The 19,262-nt window shown below is 34.3% G+C and overlaps 1 protein-coding gene across 8 annotated transcripts in view; it reads right to left on the reverse strand.

Annotated features, from left to right (window-relative positions):
- KIAA2026 (KIAA2026 ortholog) overlaps positions 1-19,262 on the reverse strand; it is a 117,119-nt gene that overhangs the window by 36,246 nt on the left and 61,611 nt on the right. For 7 of the 8 annotated variants that reach the window (XR_004054018.1, XR_004054016.1, XR_004054017.1 and 4 more), the window contains exons 5-6: positions 17,470-17,559; positions 611-726 (exon numbers count right to left, since the gene is read on the reverse strand). Coding sequence is in view for 5 of the 8 variants with exons in the window: in XM_030919993.1 (XP_030775853.1) it covers positions 611-726; positions 17,470-17,559 (206 nt within the window). In the remaining 3 variants the exon portion in view is untranslated. The remainder of the gene's footprint in view (positions 1-610; positions 727-17,469; positions 17,560-19,262) is intronic. The other variant, XM_010365096.2, reaches the window with a different exon arrangement.

Here is a 19,262-nt window from a genome sequence, read left to right on the forward strand (position 1 = left end):
TCCCTCAGTGTAAAAACTCAAATTCTTAAATATCTACATGATCTGGCTTCCTTTCTCCTTACCTCTTTGACTCTTGCCTGTTACCACATTTCTCTTCACTTGTTCGGCTTTGGATACACTTGCCTCTTTGCATCTCCACTAAACGCCAAACATGCTATCAACTCTAGGGTTTTAGTGCCTTTTATTCCCTCTGCTTTCCCCTCAGAAATCCACACAGCTCCCTTCCTCATTTCTTTAAGGTCTCTGTTCAAACACCAACTCACCAGGGAAGCTTTCCCTGACACCTGATTAAAGAGTATCCTTCATCCCGCCCAAATCGGCCATTTCTTAACCCCCTTAGCTTGCTTTATTTTTCTTCACAGCATTTCTTTTGCCATCTGACATTTGAGTGTGTTTTTTCCCATGAGAATGTAAGTCACAGAGTAGGGGCTTTGTTTAGTCAACAGTATTTTCTCAGGGCTTAGAAAATGCCTTGCACACAGTGGGCAGTCAAAAATATCTGCCGATTTACAAATGACTGGAAAACTACTCAATGATTCCAGGACATCATCCAAAAATCATAAATTAAGGACCATAAAATAAGTAAAACAGATTATAACGTTTGAATTACCTGTTTCTTTGGAAAGCCTTCATTAACTTCGGTTCCCATGGCAGCAATTCATTTAAAAGACGTATCAATGTACTATGTAATTCTTTTACAGCTTGCCTCCGATGATACCATTTTCCCTAAAAACAATGTTTAAAGTAAATCCCTTAGATTTATTCTAAAAATAAATGTCGAAACTTATTTTCTGAGTAAAATACAAAAACACCAATACTCCATAAAACATATGTCTTCTTCAGAAGTTTGAAGAAAGGGGGAAAATATCCTGTAATAAATTTCATTCAATATATGTAACAATTCTCAATTCTACCAGAGAAATCTGAAACCTGTTTCATCCAACTGGAAGATAAAAATTTTAAAAATGTTTTAAAATTGCATCAACTGTAAATGTTTTAATAAGTCATTTGTTAAATATATGTAAAAATACAAACATTTACATAAATTCATTAAATAAGTATGACATGGGTCATTTCAGTAAAGCTATTGTAATTTTCCCAGAGTGGGGAAAAGGGAGAGAAAAGGTATGTCTGTTATCAAGTCCAAAAGCAGTCTTTTAAACAAACTTCCTAGGAAATTTTACAATTATTTTATTTTACAATGTTTCTAGCCCAGAAAAGCAATCAAGCAGTTACTGTTTTCAATACTCTAATGCTATAGTAAGAGTTAGTAATTACTGATGTCCTCTCAATCTGCTAAGTATTAACCTAGGTATTTCACATCTATATATCTAGAGAGAGCTCTAGCATTTACAAAAAGGCTTCTGAGATATGTGCAGTGTTATGTTCACTTTACAAATGATGAAAATAAGGCTCATAGAGATTAAATGACTTAAGGTCCTATAACTTAAACCCATATCTGCCTGATTCTGAAGTCCAAGCTCTTAGAATCACATCACTACCTCTTAAAAAGTACATCACATAAATTCAATCTGACACAGGCTATAAAAACCTCTAGAAGATACACCTCACCTGTATATACAAAATTATTTGAATAACATAGGAACAATAAATTTATAGCTGCTGAGCCACAGTATATACCTGTTATTACCATCATCTACTGTTACATAATCATGTTGGGTTTTTTTTTGAAATGGCTTTGAGATATAATTCACACATCATACAATCCACGTTTTCTAACAAAAGATACATAATTATATATATTATGGGTCACATTTAACATGCATAAACTTAGATTCTGTCCTATAGCAACTGTTGAGTCCATTTGCATATAAGTAGAACACTAAGGCAGAAAAATTACCACTATCTAGAGCAAAAAGTATTACAAACATGTGCATAAATTTCCCAATATACATAAGGTTATACATATACATATATATATGACCTTCAAATTTCAGTCATGAAAATTTTAGTCACATATAAACCTGTGTGATGAACAGCATAGTTTTACAAAAAATATTCTGTGCTTTAAACCAGTAGAATGTTTAAGCACATAAACAGATAAATTTCTACCTCTGAGGTTTTTATATCTTAGAAGAGAAATTGCTTACTAGAAGAGTGGGAAGATATGAGATTATATATGTGCATGTGCACATAATGAATATGGAACCAAGGCTCATGACTAATTCTTGTTTCTTAATGGTATGATGAATCATAGTATTAAGAAAAAAAATTCAAGAAAAGTAATTTTTATTTCAAATATTAATTTAGATAGGCCTCTTTCTTGTTCAATGTGTTCTAAAGTACACAAAGGACCCAACTTAAAAATGAGCTACACCTTACAAGTTTACTTTTCTCAAAGAGACATTATAAAAGTGCTTATTTTAAGCCATGAAAACAGAACTATTAAACTGGTACACAACAAAATCGAACAAAAAATAACTTTCATTTAGAAAAAGTGAACCTAAAATAGAAAATAGGTATCTTTTCCCTTTAATAAGGCACGTACACCTTGAAAGTTTTTCTCAAAGAAATGTTATAAGATAGTAAAAAGTGCTTATTCTAAACCATGAACACAAAACTATTACATGATACATTATAAAATTGAACAGGAAGTAACTTTCATCTAGAAAAAGTGAACTTAAAATTGAAATCAGGTAGACTCATAACCAACATTCTTCCACTTCTCAACTATTTGGCTTCAAAAAGTGAAATGGTGAGAGTGGAAGTAAATCTTTCCTAAGTTAAAGAGAGAAGAAAGAGGAAAGGTATGATGGTAGGGAGACTATACTCTTTGTGGCAGAATTAACTGGAAAACTGTTCAAAGGCTAGGGAACACCAGGCACGCTGAATTCCTCAGCGGGAGTTACAGGAGAAAAATGACAGTTGTAGAATTACTCTGGGCAGTATGACTGCTGCCTGGATTAGCATGTGGTAGTGCGGTGGGGGATGCAGAAGGACTAGCAGTATCGTGGCACAGAAGAACTTACTTAGGTCTAGGTAGATGAGGCACAGGATGGGGAGACTGTGTAGCTGGGATGTTGTTATTTCAAGATATTTGTCAACTGTATTTCTGTCTCTGTTGAATTATTAATATTAATTTTGTAGAAAAGAGTTTTTAAATGATTAGAAAGTTTTTACCTTTTAATTTTATTTTTATTACTAATCTTAGAAATTTAATCCAACATGGATAAATATACTACTGAACTAGAAGACTGTGTATAAGGAAGGAAGCTTAAATATTATCAGAGAACAGACTTCTTTCATACAACTCTGTCTCACCCAGTAATCTGTTTTGAAATGTCTGTTATCTTTTAACGTTATATGTTTTGTGGCCTTCTTCTCTTTCTTTATATATTTTCAGCCTAAGGTAGTGGTGGTATAGTATTTCATTCATAATTTGAAAATGCTTATTGAATCATTCTATATTTGGAAATCAAACCACAAAGTTTATTATTTTCATAACACAAATTACAGGAAAGTAAAGATTGATAAAATGCTTTGTCTAGCAGATACATATGAAAAATAATGACCACAACAAAGGGCACCCCTATACCCTGCCATGGAGAATGTGAGTCAAGTTTTTATGTTGCTCAAACGCATGCAGAGGTTTAAAAAAGTTGAAAATTAACTGTTCTGGGATTGCTATTTGAGCTAAGGTGTTTTAATTACTGAGAGTAAAAGGGAAACTCACATTGCCTGTTTCATGTATCATCTTCTTTGGTCAAAACATGGTGCTTACAACCCCAATCAAATTAAAATGACATTGTCCCTTTCTACTTAGTAGGGGTCTCAGAGTTTCATGGTATACAATGAAATTAACGTGAAGAGAAGAAAAGTTATATAAAAGAAATTAGAGATGATAATCTGCCTTATCTTGGGTCTAATATAAAAATCTATTTAAAAATCAAACAAATATTTATTGAACGTTAAATCAGGTCATTAACTAAAATCTACTAATAGCTTTTCTGACTGATCAACTTTATTCATATACACGGACAAGGGAAAAACAAAGAACAATGATCATGTTTCATCTAGGATGAAATTATTAAAGTTGAAAGGAAACTCAAAGGGCGTTTATTTTCTAGAAGAAAATGGTCTAAAGTTATACAGCGAAGTACAGTTGACCCTCTGTATCCAACCACAGATATATTTGGAAGAAAAAAAATAATGAATGGTTGTGTCTACACTAAACACATACAGCCTTTTCTTTCTTGTCATTATTCCCTAGGCAATATAGTATATCAACAATTTAAATCACATTTACATTGTAGTAGATATTGTAAGTAATACAGAGATGATTTAAAGTCTACAGGAGGATGTGTGTTAAGTTATAGAGACTATACCATTTTATATAAGGCACTTGAACATATATGGATTTTGGTATGAAGGTGGGGTCCTGGAACCAATCTCCCAAGGATACTGAGACACAACTGTATTTGCAGATAAAAGCAGCCATTAGACTAGAATTCTACACTCTAAATACTAGTATCTAATCTCCTTCCACTATACAATGCTGTATCTCTTGAACCCCACAAAGACAATTCCTAAAGAAGAAATAGATTATATTGTGTAAGTACCTATATTTACACGTAGGTATCTCTGTATTGTAAGAATTAAAGTCTCTAAAACTTATTTTAACTTTTATAATTACAATAATAATTAAAATTATAATGATCTAAATAAAGTTAAGAGTGAATTAAAAGCAAAACAGCAAGTTCTTCTATCTTCAAACACAAAGAGAGAATATGGATGTAATAAAAATCAGAAAGGCTCTTAAGACTTTCTCTATACTGTTTAATACAGAAACAAAGATAAAAATGGCAGATAGATAATTTAGTAAAAGATCATTTGTGGAGTAGTGCTATGACTTTCTCTACCAAAAATATATTTAATAAGCTTTATGCATCTAATTTTAGTTCTGACTTTCCTTTATAAACAAGTATGTGAATACAGGGATAAGTTAACTGTTTCCATGTTAGAATTTTCACTATTTTCATAGGCAAAAAATACTTTCTAAGAGGATCTCAATGCGTTATATGAATTTAATAATTCAAATATTTACTGAAGGTCACTTTATAAAGTGGCAAGTAGTATTTTTCTTTTATGAATCAACAAAAGTATGAATTTCAAGTGTACATTATGGAACCAAAGGCATACAATATAATTTAAATTTGAAGCTTACCTTTCATGGTTTCTCATCCAATGTCCACTGCAGCTGCAGATTGCCAGCTCCCTTTCCGTGAGATGGCCCAACTACCAAACACTGGAGGTTTTATGACCCCATAGGGATTGCTACAAAGAAACTGGTCTATGGTCACAAGATAAGTCCTTCATTATATTATGCAGTTTTATAAGTTTTTGAGTGTAACGGATTAATAACTTAAGGAATCATAAAGGAAAATAAAAAGTAACTTACAAAACTACACAATATTGTAAAAAGAAAAGTTGCATCTCTATGTATGTGAAATGAGTGGGAAGGGAAACTTACCTCACAACTAAAGAACAACTCCATTCTGCTACAGTAATCTGGGATGGGTATGACAGCACCAGCATAACACTGGCTGGGGTGTGGCAAGGAGAGGGAGTTGGCAATCTACTGATGCTGGGGACATTGGATACCTAAAAAGGAAGAAAAAGAGGGACATAAATAAATTCTACATTAAATGTTTCATTACTACAAATATATTTTGCACACCTTAATTTAGATGTTTTGTACATTAAACTTAGGTGAAAGTCACTTGTTTATACAAGTCATACAGTTACTTGCAAAGATTTTTCTTATATCTAAACAAAACAGGTATCAGCAGTCATATGAAGAAAACATGAAAATCATATAAAAATATACAAAGAATGCTTTTTTAAATGGAGATGGTATAACTGTGGAGATAACATTTTTATTAAAAAGAACAGTACAAAACACGACTTATACAAGTATGAATGCTATTTTCCTATGTGCTTTTATTTACAAATATGTTGTTAGATCACAGACACATGAAGCACAAAACATTTTTTGTTACAAGTTTAATTCTTGTCACAGACATAAATTCTGTGGTAGAGAAGGTACTAAATATCAATATCTTATGCTTTCCTTTTTTTTTTTTTTTTGAGACAGGGTCTTGCTCTGTCGCCCAGGATGGAGTGCAGAGGTGCGATGTCGGCTCATGGCAACCTCCACCTCCTGGGTTCAAGCAATTATCCTGCCTCAGTCTCCCTAGTAGCTGGGATTATAGATGCCTGCCACCACACCCAACTAATTTTAAATTTTTGTATTTCTTTTTCAGTAGAGATGAGGTTTCACCATATCGACAGGCTGGTCTTGACCTCCTGACCTCAAGTGATCCACTTGCCTTGGCCTTCTGAAGTAGTGGGATTACAGGCACGAGCCACTGCGCCCTGCCATATTATATTTTTTAATTAAAACGCAAATACCTTTTAGAAAAGCTAAATGGATCCCTATAAAAAGAAGTCTTATTTAAGGGTCTCGTGCTCTACTGACTGAGTTAGCTGGGCACTTAAAGATGTCTCATTTAAAATCACTAACTATATCCAAAGGTATAATCTAAACTCACATGTATAAAAACAGCATATATATAATAAACTGTAACTAAGTATTTTAATAAACTAATTATTTGACATTCTCCTTAGTCTAAGTACTATTAAATGAAAAGGTAATACTATATTCAATAAGTATTCACTTATTTTTCTTACTGCTTACCTACAGAAACTACCACCATATTAACATATTCCTGCATATTCACAGTTTTGAGAGTAAAACATCATGTTAATCATGTTGGCGCACAGTACCTGAAAAAGTGCTATTTTGATAGTATAATCCATATAAATATGAAAAAAGTTAAAAAGTATTTTAACACTGACAGAAGCTCTAACATGAACTATTATATATGCTATTATTTTCTCTTGATAGTTTTACCAATTTTTACTTAGGACTAGGAGAAAAGGAACGTGTTTGTATTTTAAAGGCATCCCACACTGAATACATTGAATAGTATATCCAACATTTCCATTGTATTTCTAAATCAGCATTTAAATAGAAAGCATGAAGGCAAACTACAACAATAACAATAATGATAACATTGCAAGTTTCTCTGTCTTCTGGCTTTGTAGAGGGGGAAAAACTGGGTGACAGGTCACATTCCTGGTAAGGTAGTTCGCTATCACTGGGGAAGAAAATCTAACAATATACATTTCAGAGATAACGTGCTACCGTTTTCATTTATAAAGAAGAACGAACTGTGGACTAGAAATTAACCACTGGTTGAGTATCTGAATTTGACTGTTTTCAATAAATTGATGTTAGCCAACAAATTGATGAAATTTTAACACATCTATATATGCTATCAGAAAGATGGGTTCTCAAACAATTCACAGCACAATCTAAACCACAAAGTAATGGTATTTTTTTTGGCATAAGAGGGGCATAAAAAGTTCCACATAAGTGACATTAAGACGGGAAATATTTGAAAAGCAGGGACAGAATCTTACTCACTTTTATTTTTTCATATTCTCTCACAATGCCTAACACAGAAAAGGCCCACAGTAAGTGTTCCATTACATAAGCACATTTCTCATGTAACTGAGGTTTCTTCCTTAGATACAAAAGATTATTTTAAAATTGATTAAAATGTTCCTAAAATATGTCTTTCAGATTTTCTGACAATATAATGAATATAATCTAACTCTTGATGACTTCGGTCATCATTACAAACAAATTATTTTGTTAGTTTTAAGCTCCTAAGACCTGCTTTTATGCTTTTTTTTCAATTGTCTTTTTAAAAATTATTCATTAGCCAGGCATGGTGGCTCATGCCTATAGTCCCAGCATTTTGGGAGGCTGAGGCAGGTAAATCACTTAAGCCCAAGAGTTTAAGACTAGTCTGGGAAACACGGCAAAACCCTGTCTCTACAAAATATAGAAAGATTAGCCAGCCATGGTAGCCTGCACCTGTAGTCCCAGTTACTGGGGAGGCTGAGGTGGGAGGACTCCTTGAGCCTCGGAGGTGGAGGTTGCAGTGAGCCAAAATCAAACTACTGCACTCTTGCCTGGGTGACAGAGTGAGACCCTGTCTCAAAAATAAATACATAAATAATTTATCAGTGTTTCATGCTGTCAGTAAATCTGCCTTAAACATCTCTTGTTCTAATTAAAAGCAGCTGCTACTACTTGTTAGAATTACATCTTAGGCCGGGCGCAGTGGCTCAAACCTGTAATCCCAGCACTTTGGGAGGCTGAGACGGGCGGATCATGAGGTCAGGAGATCGAGACCATCCTGGCTAACATGGTGAAACCCCGTCTCTACTAAAAAATACAAAACACTAGCCGGGTGAGGTGGTGGGCGCCTGTAGTCCCAGCTACTTGGGAGGCTGAGGCAGGAGAATGGCGTAAACCCGGGAGGCGGAGCTTGCAGTGAGCTGAGATCCGGCCACTGCACTCCAGCCTGGGCGACAGAGCGAGACTCCGTCTCAAAAAAAAAAAAAAAAAAAAAAGAATTACATCTTAAAGAACTGGTTTCCCATAAGGTCTTTCTATTTTAAAGTGGTGGAACATCCACACGTGTACTCTGTGCTCTCTATTTAGGCTCCTTTGTGCTCTCTGCTGGATTCTGGGTTAATTTTCCTTCAATATATAATGTATAATTTTTTTCTTTTTCTAGAGTCTAGTAAGATGCTAGGAAAGTTTTATTAATGTTCAGTCTATTCAGTTTTGACATAATTTCCCAGCTCACAAAAGGCACTGAATTAAAGTCTTTCCAAAGATTTTTATATCTTCTGTAATACAAAAACTCAGAATGATGTAAAGATTCTTTTTTTTTTTTTTTTTTACCTTAACCTCCATAGATTTAAATTCAATTTTCCAGAACTGTGGAAAGTAGTAAAGAAACTGTTAAACAGAAGACAATACAAATTTATTGGGACTTTGAAAAATGTTTGACATTTACAGCGTCACTTATATATGAAAAAGGGTATGTGATACGTGATTCAAAAAGGTTAAGGCGGCCGGCCGGGTGTGGTGGCTCAAGCCTGTAATCCCAGCACTTTGGGAGGCCGAGACAGGCAGATCACGAGGTCAGGAGATTGAGACCATCATCTCTACTAAAAAAAAAAAAAAAAACTAGCCAGGTGTGGTGGTGGGCGCCTATAGTCCCAGCTACTCGGGAGGCTGAGGCAGGAGAATGTTGTGAACCCGGGAGGCAGAGCTTGCAGTGAGTGGAGATCGCGCCACTGCACTCCAGCCTGGGCAACAGAGCGAGACTCTGTCTCAAAAAAAAAAAAAAAAGGTTTAGGCTGGGAGCGGTGGCAATCATGCTTGTAATCCCAGCACTTTGGGAGGGTGAGGTGGGTGGATCACAAGGTCAGGAGTTCGAGACCAGCCTGGCCAAGATAGTGAACCCCGTCTCTATTAAAAATACAAAAATCAGCTGAGTGTGGTGGCCTGTGCCTATAGTTCCAGCTGCTCAGGAGGCTGAGGCAGGAGAATCACTTCAACCCAGGCGGCGCAGGCTGCAGTGAGCCGAGATCACACCACTGCACTCTACCCTGGGCGATAGAGCAAGACTCTGTCTCAAAAAAACAGGGTTTAAAGCAAATTATAAAAGACACACTAGCCTGTAATCCCAGCACTTTGGGAGGCTGAGGCAGGTGGATCACCTGAGGTCAGGAGTTTGAGACCAGTCTGGCCAACACGGTAAAACCCCGTCTCTATTAAAAATACAAAAATTAGCTGGGCATGGTGGCACATGCCTGTAATCCCAGCTACTCTGGAGGCTGAGGCAGGAGAATCACTTGAACCTCGCAGGCAGAGGTTGCAGTGAGCTGAGATCATGCCACTGCACTCCAGCCTAGGCGAACGAACAAGACTCTGTTTCCAAAAAAAAAAAAAAGTAAAAAGAAAGACTAGAAAGCTCTTGACTACAGAAGCATCTGTACCTAGGGCAACTCCTTTGAAACTCAACTCTGTGCTGGGATATATGGAATATACAGCATTAACTACCTGCCTGATGAAAAAAACAATGTACAATCTTTTTTCCCTTTAATGGGAACTTTGGAAGAGAGAGGTTTTCAAACATTGTTTTCATGCAAGTTTCCCTGGTGGGATTCAAACCATCAAGCCAAACTGCAGTAAGTAGAAACAGTGAGCACTGTAAACAAAGGTTAAAATCTAGTTCTTAGTTGTGTAGAGTAGGATATGAATGCAGATCATGCATTTTCAAATAATTCAGTGACTACAGTCAACAGAAACTTTGTTTGCCTGACCAGTCATATATGTCTGGTTCACATTTCCTATCATCTAGGTCCCCTTTTTCATGATTATTCTGAACATGTCAGTTAACATTTGATTCTCCATAAAATTCATGTTATTTGCCCTTTTACCCTACTGCCAAACAACATATTAATACAAACACGTAATTAAGGGAAGTGAGCAAATGTCTATGGTGTCTGGTGACTTATGAATAAACACAGCTTGAAAATAAAAGATTAAATCTTTTATAAAAGGACAGGGGCTAGCCCAACCAACCCTAATTAAAAATAAAAATTTTAGCACTTTGGGAGGCTAAAGCAGGAGGATCGATTGAGCCCAGGAATTTGAGACCAGTCTAGGCAACACAGCAAAACCTTATCTCTACCAAAATATACAAAAATTAGCCAGGTGTGGTGGTTTGAGCCTCTAGTCCCAGCTTCTCTTGAGGCTGAGGTGGAAGGATCACTTGAGCCCAAAAGGTCAAGGATGCAGTGAGCTATGATTGTGCCACTGCACTCCAGCCTGGGTGACAGAGCAAGTAGCCCCTACCTTAAAAATAATAATAATAAATAAATATTTTAATCCACAGGTTGAGTATAAAATCTTAAAACTCTATAAGTGAATTCCTTGATGACAGGGACTTAGTTTTAATCTCTGGATTCCTACCAAGTTCCTGGTACTATACATAGCACATAGAAGACATTCAGAAAATAGTTACCTAATAAATAAGGATAGAATCTGTAACTAAGCAGGTAAAAAGCACATTTTATCTGTTGTGCAACATTTCCAAAAGGTCATTTTAATTTTTAAAAGATTTAGTATAACTATTTAAAGGAAAATTGATTTTCTCCCACAGCTGAGATAGTTTTCAGTTTTGTTAACCATTAACGAGTTTACCAGAAGATCTAGAATAAAAAACATATTTTACACATGATTTGACTATTAAAACCTTAAATAAAACTAATTTTAAGAATAACTTAGAGATTATTACAACCATACTTACAACTAAAGCCATGAAGTAAAGTAATTAGGGCTTACTGAGGACTCTGAATGTACTTAAAGCTACTTACACTATATTCTATACAACTGGCTATAAAATAATATTAAAAATATTGACTTGAAACCTCACTGAGAAAATGGGACATGAAATGGAGAGAAGAGGGAAAATTCCATTATCCTTCAATATAACAGAATAAAATTTCTTTTTTACAGGTGTTAGAAAATAAGATTAATGCACAATAATTTCTTTGCCTTATATCAGTATGCATATAGTGAAAGCTGTTATTAATGTTATAAAACCACTTATTACAAGTAGTTTTAAGTGGTTTTATAACATAACACACTACCATTACATGTGTAATAAGTGGTTTTATAACATTAAGTGGTTTTATAACATTATATGTAGTTTTATAACATTGTTATTTTATAACATTTGTCAATATTTTTCCATTTACTTATATTATCATTCCTTACAATATTTTAAGAACATATCACATCATATTTCTAAAACTGAATAAAGAAAATACATATATAACCATATTGTTTATAACATTTCCTATACTAAGGGAAGCCAAGGTCAAGAATCTTTATTAATCATCGATGGAATTATGAAGGGTAAAGGTTAACACAGACATTCACAAGTTCCATCAAGGACAAGTCTTAATTAGAAGTATATTATGTAATAGAATACTCTCTATGATGAGATCTGGTATTATCATTTCACTGATTTCTACCTAACTTTCAAAACATCAACTTAGTAAGTTGGCAGCAGCAGACAGAATGAAAGAATAAGGCCCTTAGCAAATACAGGCTTTTACCAGGGTTTTACAACCTCAGCACAACTGACATTTGGGACAAGACAGTTCTGTGTTGTGGTGGAATGTCTGTGCATTGTAGGATCATTACAATGTAGGATGTTCAGCAGCATCATCGGCCTCTATCCATTAAATGCCAGTGCCACTTCTTCAACTATGACAATCAATGTCTCCTAGGGAAGGGGAGCAAAATCATTCCTGATTGATAACCACTGGCTTATACAGAACTCTGTAACCAAAACACTGGGGGGCGGTTAGCATCTCTGATCTAAGCTTCTGACTTCCCTAATATTCAGTCTAGCTAATGTATACCCTTTAGTTAGGTAAGAGAAGTATTATTATTGTATTCTGAATTTACATTATTTTAAGAACATAATAAAGATGAACTTTATCCATTACTTGAAATTCCTTTATAATTCTTTTTAACATACCTTTTTACATACTGTAATCATTATGTACATATTATTTTGTATGTCTTTTTGTTTTGAGACAGAGTCTTGCTCTGTTGCCCAGGCTGGAGTGCAGTGGTACAATCTCAAGCGCAGTGGTACGATCTTGTCTCATGGAAGCCTCTGCCTCCCGGGTTGAAGCTATTCTCCTGCCTCAGCCTCCCGAGCAGCTGGGATTACAGGCACGCACCACTACAGCCTGGCTAATTTTTGTACTTTTAGTAGAGATGGGGTTTCACCATGTTAGCTAGGCTGGTCTCGAACTCCGAAACTTGTGATCTGCCCACCTCGGCCTCCCAAAGTGCTGGGATTACAGGTGTGAGCCACCACGCCTGGCCTATTGTGTATGTTCTTAAAACTTAACATTTCACAAATATTTCCATGTTGTAACAATGATCTACCAATTTTATAGCCATATAACAGTGTGTTAATATTGTTTGGTTATCATCTCCCTACTGCTGGACATACGGATTGTTTCCAAATTTCCACTACTAGGGGTGGTCTGCTAAACACATCATTGCATATATTACTTTTTGTGGTAGGGAGAAGAAATGGGGAGAACAAAAGTTAAATTGTAAATAGCATCACAGGATCAAAGTGCACAGGCGGTTGTGCTCAATATGTATAGCTTTCCTTACATATTGATTATACAATTTAGAAATAAAATCTTAGATCCTACACAATGTTGAGGGGCTTATCTGATAAAAGACGTATTAGAAAAGATGTGGTCTTACATTTAGAATTTACTTATCAATATTTATATAAGACTTTCATTTATTATCACATAACCCAGAAGAGGTTTTTTTCCTTATAAATTTTTATTGCAAAATTTTCACTTTTCCTCATACCCAATCTCTACAAGGGTCTTCCTTAATTGAAAAAGATTGAAACTTCTTTGAAAATCAGAACTATGATACAGAACATAAAGGACATTAAACAAATATGAGGGAAAAGGGGATTATATGAAAAACTTAGAAATATAAGTTTGGTGAAATCTTCCAATTTTTATTATTTAGAAAGCAATACTGTGTATTTCAAATACATAAGATCAGGTAAAGTTATCAATATCTTAGCTTTATCTTTCAGGAAAACTAATAAATTTCCTACACTAAAAAAGATATTTTTAAAATAATTAAGCAAAATGCAAATTTTATCTGCTAAAACCACAAAAATAAAAACAAAATGTTCCAATTTCTTCTTTAGATCATGAAAGAATGCTATGATGTAAATAATGATGAGAAATACATTGTTGTATATTTATCTCAACCAGAGGTCTCACTTTCAACAAATCTCTGGTAGATAATTAAGTTCAGTACCATAGGATCTAAAGGATGATGAGGACTTTTTGGACTAAACCCCTATATGGACTGATGGGATCAAGTGAACTGAGTATAAATTTCAGGAAATTAAAGCATTTTTCTCTTCATATTATTAACCATAAACAGTATTAGATGTTTTGCAAGAATGAGTAAACAATCTAAATTTTAAAACACTAAGTCTTCCAGTACAATGAATAGTTCAATGACAAAACCTCTAAAAGGTTAAAAAGACCTTGTTATGTAAACATAAAGCTGCTCTAAAAAATAAAGTTCATTAATTAAAAAAAAAAAAAACTTTTAAAATGGAATATTCACCTGAGTGAATAAATGGGATCCTTCTTCCCTGTTGCTTTTCTACTTTGGTAGGAAAAACTGTCTGGAAAGTCCCTGCAGAGAAGTCTCCTGAAGCAGCTAGGTGTTTGTATTCTATGAATCCATGTTAAATCCTCTATCACATGTGTAATTTCTATATTTAGTAATGACATTTACGACAAACAAATATTTATAACAGAATATATCTTCTTTGTTACTGGAACCATTATCATAGATATGAATGTTAATAATAAAAGAATTGTTTTGGCTCCAGATACTTAGTTTTGACAGTGATATACTCTTATGAAGATCAGTATTAATACTTCATTTGTCTGACAATAGTGAAGGAAGGCCATAAGACAAGGAATCAGTCAAAAGAGTTGTCACTATTACCAAGTTTACACACTTCATTGTTAAGAAAATCCTTCAGGTTCTCACTATGAACTTAATTCTAGTAAGTATGGTTACCTGCTTTCTTAATCCACAATATATCAGCTAGGGCAAGTATATGGACACACACAAGAAATGACGGGTGACAGCCTGGCAATGAAAAAAAGAACAAAAGCAAAAATACAAACAAAATCCTTCAAAATATACTAACATAAAAGCCTTTTGGTGAATGTTTAATCAGAACTACTAATACCAACAGATTTTTAGAGTAACAATACTGTTATTCATAATGATGACCCTCAAGTCATAAAGAAAAGGTTAAATTGTGTTTAGTACAAGGAGTCAGGGAAGTTTTTCCATTAAAATTAAGTTTTAGTATCAAAGGTTTAAGTTTCTGTTATCTAGAAATTCAGTTAAGTGGAACACCTTACTCCCAAATGATGCCAAACTGGTAGTAAACATAAATAACATAACATAACATACATTACATAACACAAACATTCAATAAAGTTAATTCTTAGAACATCTATCACACTCACTATTAGCTTTTGTAAAAAATAAGGAACGATAGATGCAAACTTCTATTGTCTATTTGCTTTATGCTATGTGGCCGTTTCATTGGTTAAGATAATCTGTTCATGTAAACAATCTTTTAAACAGTTTAAATTAAGGAGAAAGAGCTCTTATGTTGGTAATCTCAGTAAGATTATCCCTGCTAAGTACAGTTCAAAGAATTTCTACTTTTTGAAGGGTGGAAAACATATTTTAAAACTAATATGCAAACATCAGGGGGCATGGACAAGTTAAAAGTTTAGAGATACAAATCAAATCAACTAAACCCTAGGGTAATCTAAAATTTACTGATTAACATGCCCTCAAGGAATACAATGTCAAATATTTGTAGTTTATGTTTTCTTCTTTTTTTTGAGTCAGGTTCTGGCTCTGTTGCCCAGGATGGAGTGCAGTGGCATGATCACAGCTCACTGCAGCCTCGACCTCCTGGGCACAAGTGATCCTCCTGCCTCAGCCTCCTGAGAAGCTGCGATTACATGCATGCACCACCACGCTGAGCTAATTTTTTATTTTTTGTAGAGACTGGGTCTAGCTATGTTGTCCACGTTGGTCTCGAGCTCCTGGGCTCAAGAAATCCTCCCACCTCAGCCTCCCAAAGTGCTGAGTTTACAGGCCTGAGCCACCACGCCTGACTGTGGTTTATGTTTTCTTTTACTCTTCTTCTACACAGTACCAATGGAAATGAGGTGAATGGCTTTACAGAAGCCTCTAGAACGCTTGCAGAAGTCTTTTTCTCCTATAATATATGCCATAAGTATATAATTCAACTATGCTTGAAAGTATGCATTAAAAAACCCTCTAATTTATAATATGGGAATAAATAAAACTTACGTTTAACTGTAGCATAAAAAAATTGGCAAATTTATTTAACAGAATTGTTTAGAATGAAATACGGACACCTCCCTAAAAACAACTTCCGCAAAAAACAGTAACACTCTGATATTTTAAAAAGACTATTCCTTCCTATTAGCGAACAGAATTAGTCCTTTCTGAGCATAAAACATAAAAAAAACAAAAACAAAAAAAACCCCTCTGGCTACAAAGTAACATTTACATAGTATAAATGTCTGAGGAATATATCACAGCAGTAAATTTTAATGAAACACATAGTCTTCCACATCAAGAGACTGCCTATACACCTAAAGTGTATGTGTATAAAAATATAATAATCTAAACAATTTTTAATGAAAATATTTCCAAAATATGCAGTTTTCCACATTCTCAAGTTAATTACCGAACATAATGTTTTCTTGCTAATTGATGACTATCATTATGAGCATTTATTCTCTCTCTTAAATTACCATGATACTCTCAGGGTTATCTATCACACATGAGACTTCTGGAATGCTTAAGGCTGTTTCACCCCAGTCTAAGTAACTTCAGAAGGTTGTATTTTTATGGTACTGCAATATCCTTTCAGAGTGCTACCAACGTGTCTTTCCTAACAACATATATATGTTATACATATAACAACATATAAATGACTAATACAAATCTGCCGATATCAAACTTGCTGAATCACTAACCATATTTTACACATATTTATATTAACAGGTTCTGAGCACAGATCTAAAAGTGGCTTCATGATATTCCTAAGGCGCAAAACGAAAGGTTTAAAAAAAATGATTTTCTTCAGGTTTAAAGCCTTTCCCATTTATTTATTGGTATGTAATTGTGTTTAAAATCTGTGCATAGCTCAACTATAAATGCTAGTTAAACAGGTGCTACTGATTTAATAAATAGTAGAATTGAGTGTTTTACCAAGTATCGGGTGAATAAATATATGCCCTTAAACTCTAGTCTCTCAAGAACAATAAAAATATTAGAAAATGAAAGTAAAAATTACAATTTAGACGATACAGTGAAAGTTAAAAAACCTTTCACCAGATAAAGGTTCTTAAAAAAGTCATATTGTTAAGTATGTATCAAAATCATCTGGGGCAGTATTAAACAATTTATATCTGTTTTTATGTTACACTGAATTAAAATTTTATGTTACTAAGCAATAAACTTCCATTAAAAGCATATAACTATTAAGAATATTTGCAAGGCAAACATTAACCAAAAAAGCACCAGTCAGAAAACAACCAGCCAGTATACTGGGAAATATCTAAAACTATACCTGATACAAACCAGGCAAACAAAATTAATTTAACTGCCCTGGCATGATTTCTGTCTATTAAAAATGAAAACTAGATCACACAGGAGAAATAAAAGAAACAATGTTTCTATCTTTCATTGTAAATTTTCATGTAATCCAGGAAAACAAGATTTCAAAAAGGCTTTAGGAAAAAGCAGGAATAAATTTTAATGCTGACAATAATAGATAGAACTTTTGGATCAACACCTACCGATTTTTTTCTACTGTTTTCCAGATCTTTGAGTTCATTCTCGATTTTTGTGATTAATTCCCTGAGTTCATCAAGATTAGTGCAAATAAGCTAAAATAAAACACAAAAACACAGCTTGATAACACATAATATAAAACACCCAAAATGTGGTAACAGAAGTTGTTTTAACACACACTGAATTCACAATTATTTTTCTCTGTAATAGTAAAAAGCAAGGAAAGTTCTGCAGTTTATATTTTAAAATATATTTATTTACTTGCTATGATATATGAACTTCAGGCTTAGTATAAAAGAAGCTGAAATTTCAACACTGGTGGTTTTATCCCACATCCCCACCTTTCAGTTTGCTTTATAATTCGGGTACTTTCTTAACATTATTAACTTTCAGCCCAGAATGACAAAGATCTGGAAACTCACCCTAGATTTCACAGGTTGTCAAATCACCTTTAAGAAATGCTTCATCAGGCAGTCTCCCAGTAGGTGAATAAACACACTCCTGGAGAACTGTTATACCTTTTCCTTGGTTTTCTAACTATACAATTTAACAAACCTTAGTTATTGCTGTTGGGGTTGCTAAAAGGACTGCAACTATATGTAATACATTCAAAGACAAACAAAATAAAGTACACATTCTTAATATCAGTTTAGTATTCTTTAATAAAACCATCTCCACAGATAGCATCTATTTCCTTTCATAATTGTGTGGCTCATTTTATTTCACCTGGTAACACTGGCAAATGGCCAAAACAATTATTAGTCATTAACAACTAAACTAGCTTGGTTTAATTACTAAAGTTTTAGTGAAGTGTCAGCAACAATAGCAAAAATATTATTAACGACATCTTCGTTTTTGTAAAATTATACTGAATTTCTCCAATTCGTTCAATATATTTTTTTCCTAAAATAATTTAAGCTATTTTTTAAAAAATTGTGAAAAAGAACTAGATTTCTGAAACAAAACTGCAACCAAATAGACGGGAAAAATCTCAGATTAATGAAAATTAATGAAAAGTCTTGTTGTAATGTTTATACATGTGTTGTAATGTTTTTTTTTTGTTTGTTTGTTTGTTTGTTTGTTTGTTTTTTTTGAGGCGGAGTCTCACTCTGTCGCCCGGACTGGAGTGCAGTGGCCAGATCTCAGCTCACTGCAAGCTCCGCCTCCCGGGTTTGCGCCATTCTCCCGCCTCAGCCTCCCGAGTAGCTGGGACTACAGGCGCCCACCACCTCGCCCGGCTAGTTTTTGTGTTTTTAGTAGAGACGGGGTTTCACTGTGTTAGCCAGGATGGTCTCGATCTCCTGACCTTGTGATCCACCCGTCTCGGCCTCCCAAAGTGCTGGGATTACAGGCTTGAGCCACCGCGCCCGGCCTTGTTGTAATGTTTATACCATGTGATAATTTAAAAAACATACTGTACTTATAAATTACTAATTCACCATTAGCTTTTATCAGCCCCATGTTTGTTACATTCATTAATTTCCATGTAAGGGAATTGTTTTCCTAAAAGGCACTTTGTTTTGTTAGAAGAGCTAACAAAAACAACAAAAGCAAAAGTGGGTTACAACAAAATAATTCCTTGTGGCTACTGAGTGACAAAAATAAGACAGAGCCCCTTAAATTTCTTTTACTAGGTTAAACCATATGAAATTGCTGATACGCTTTTTATCTACAAAAATGGCAAGACAGTTCAACCTAAGAGACTAAGAAAAAATTATCACAGATAATTTGTATTAACAATTACCTATTAGGAATATCTATACAATTTCAAACTCATAGAATTGACCAAGCAGGGAAA

This window comes from Rhinopithecus roxellana, chromosome 16 (assembly GCF_007565055.1).
Source record: "Rhinopithecus roxellana isolate Shanxi Qingling chromosome 16, ASM756505v1, whole genome shotgun sequence".
Lineage (NCBI taxonomy): Eukaryota > Metazoa > Chordata > Mammalia > Primates > Cercopithecidae > Rhinopithecus > Rhinopithecus roxellana.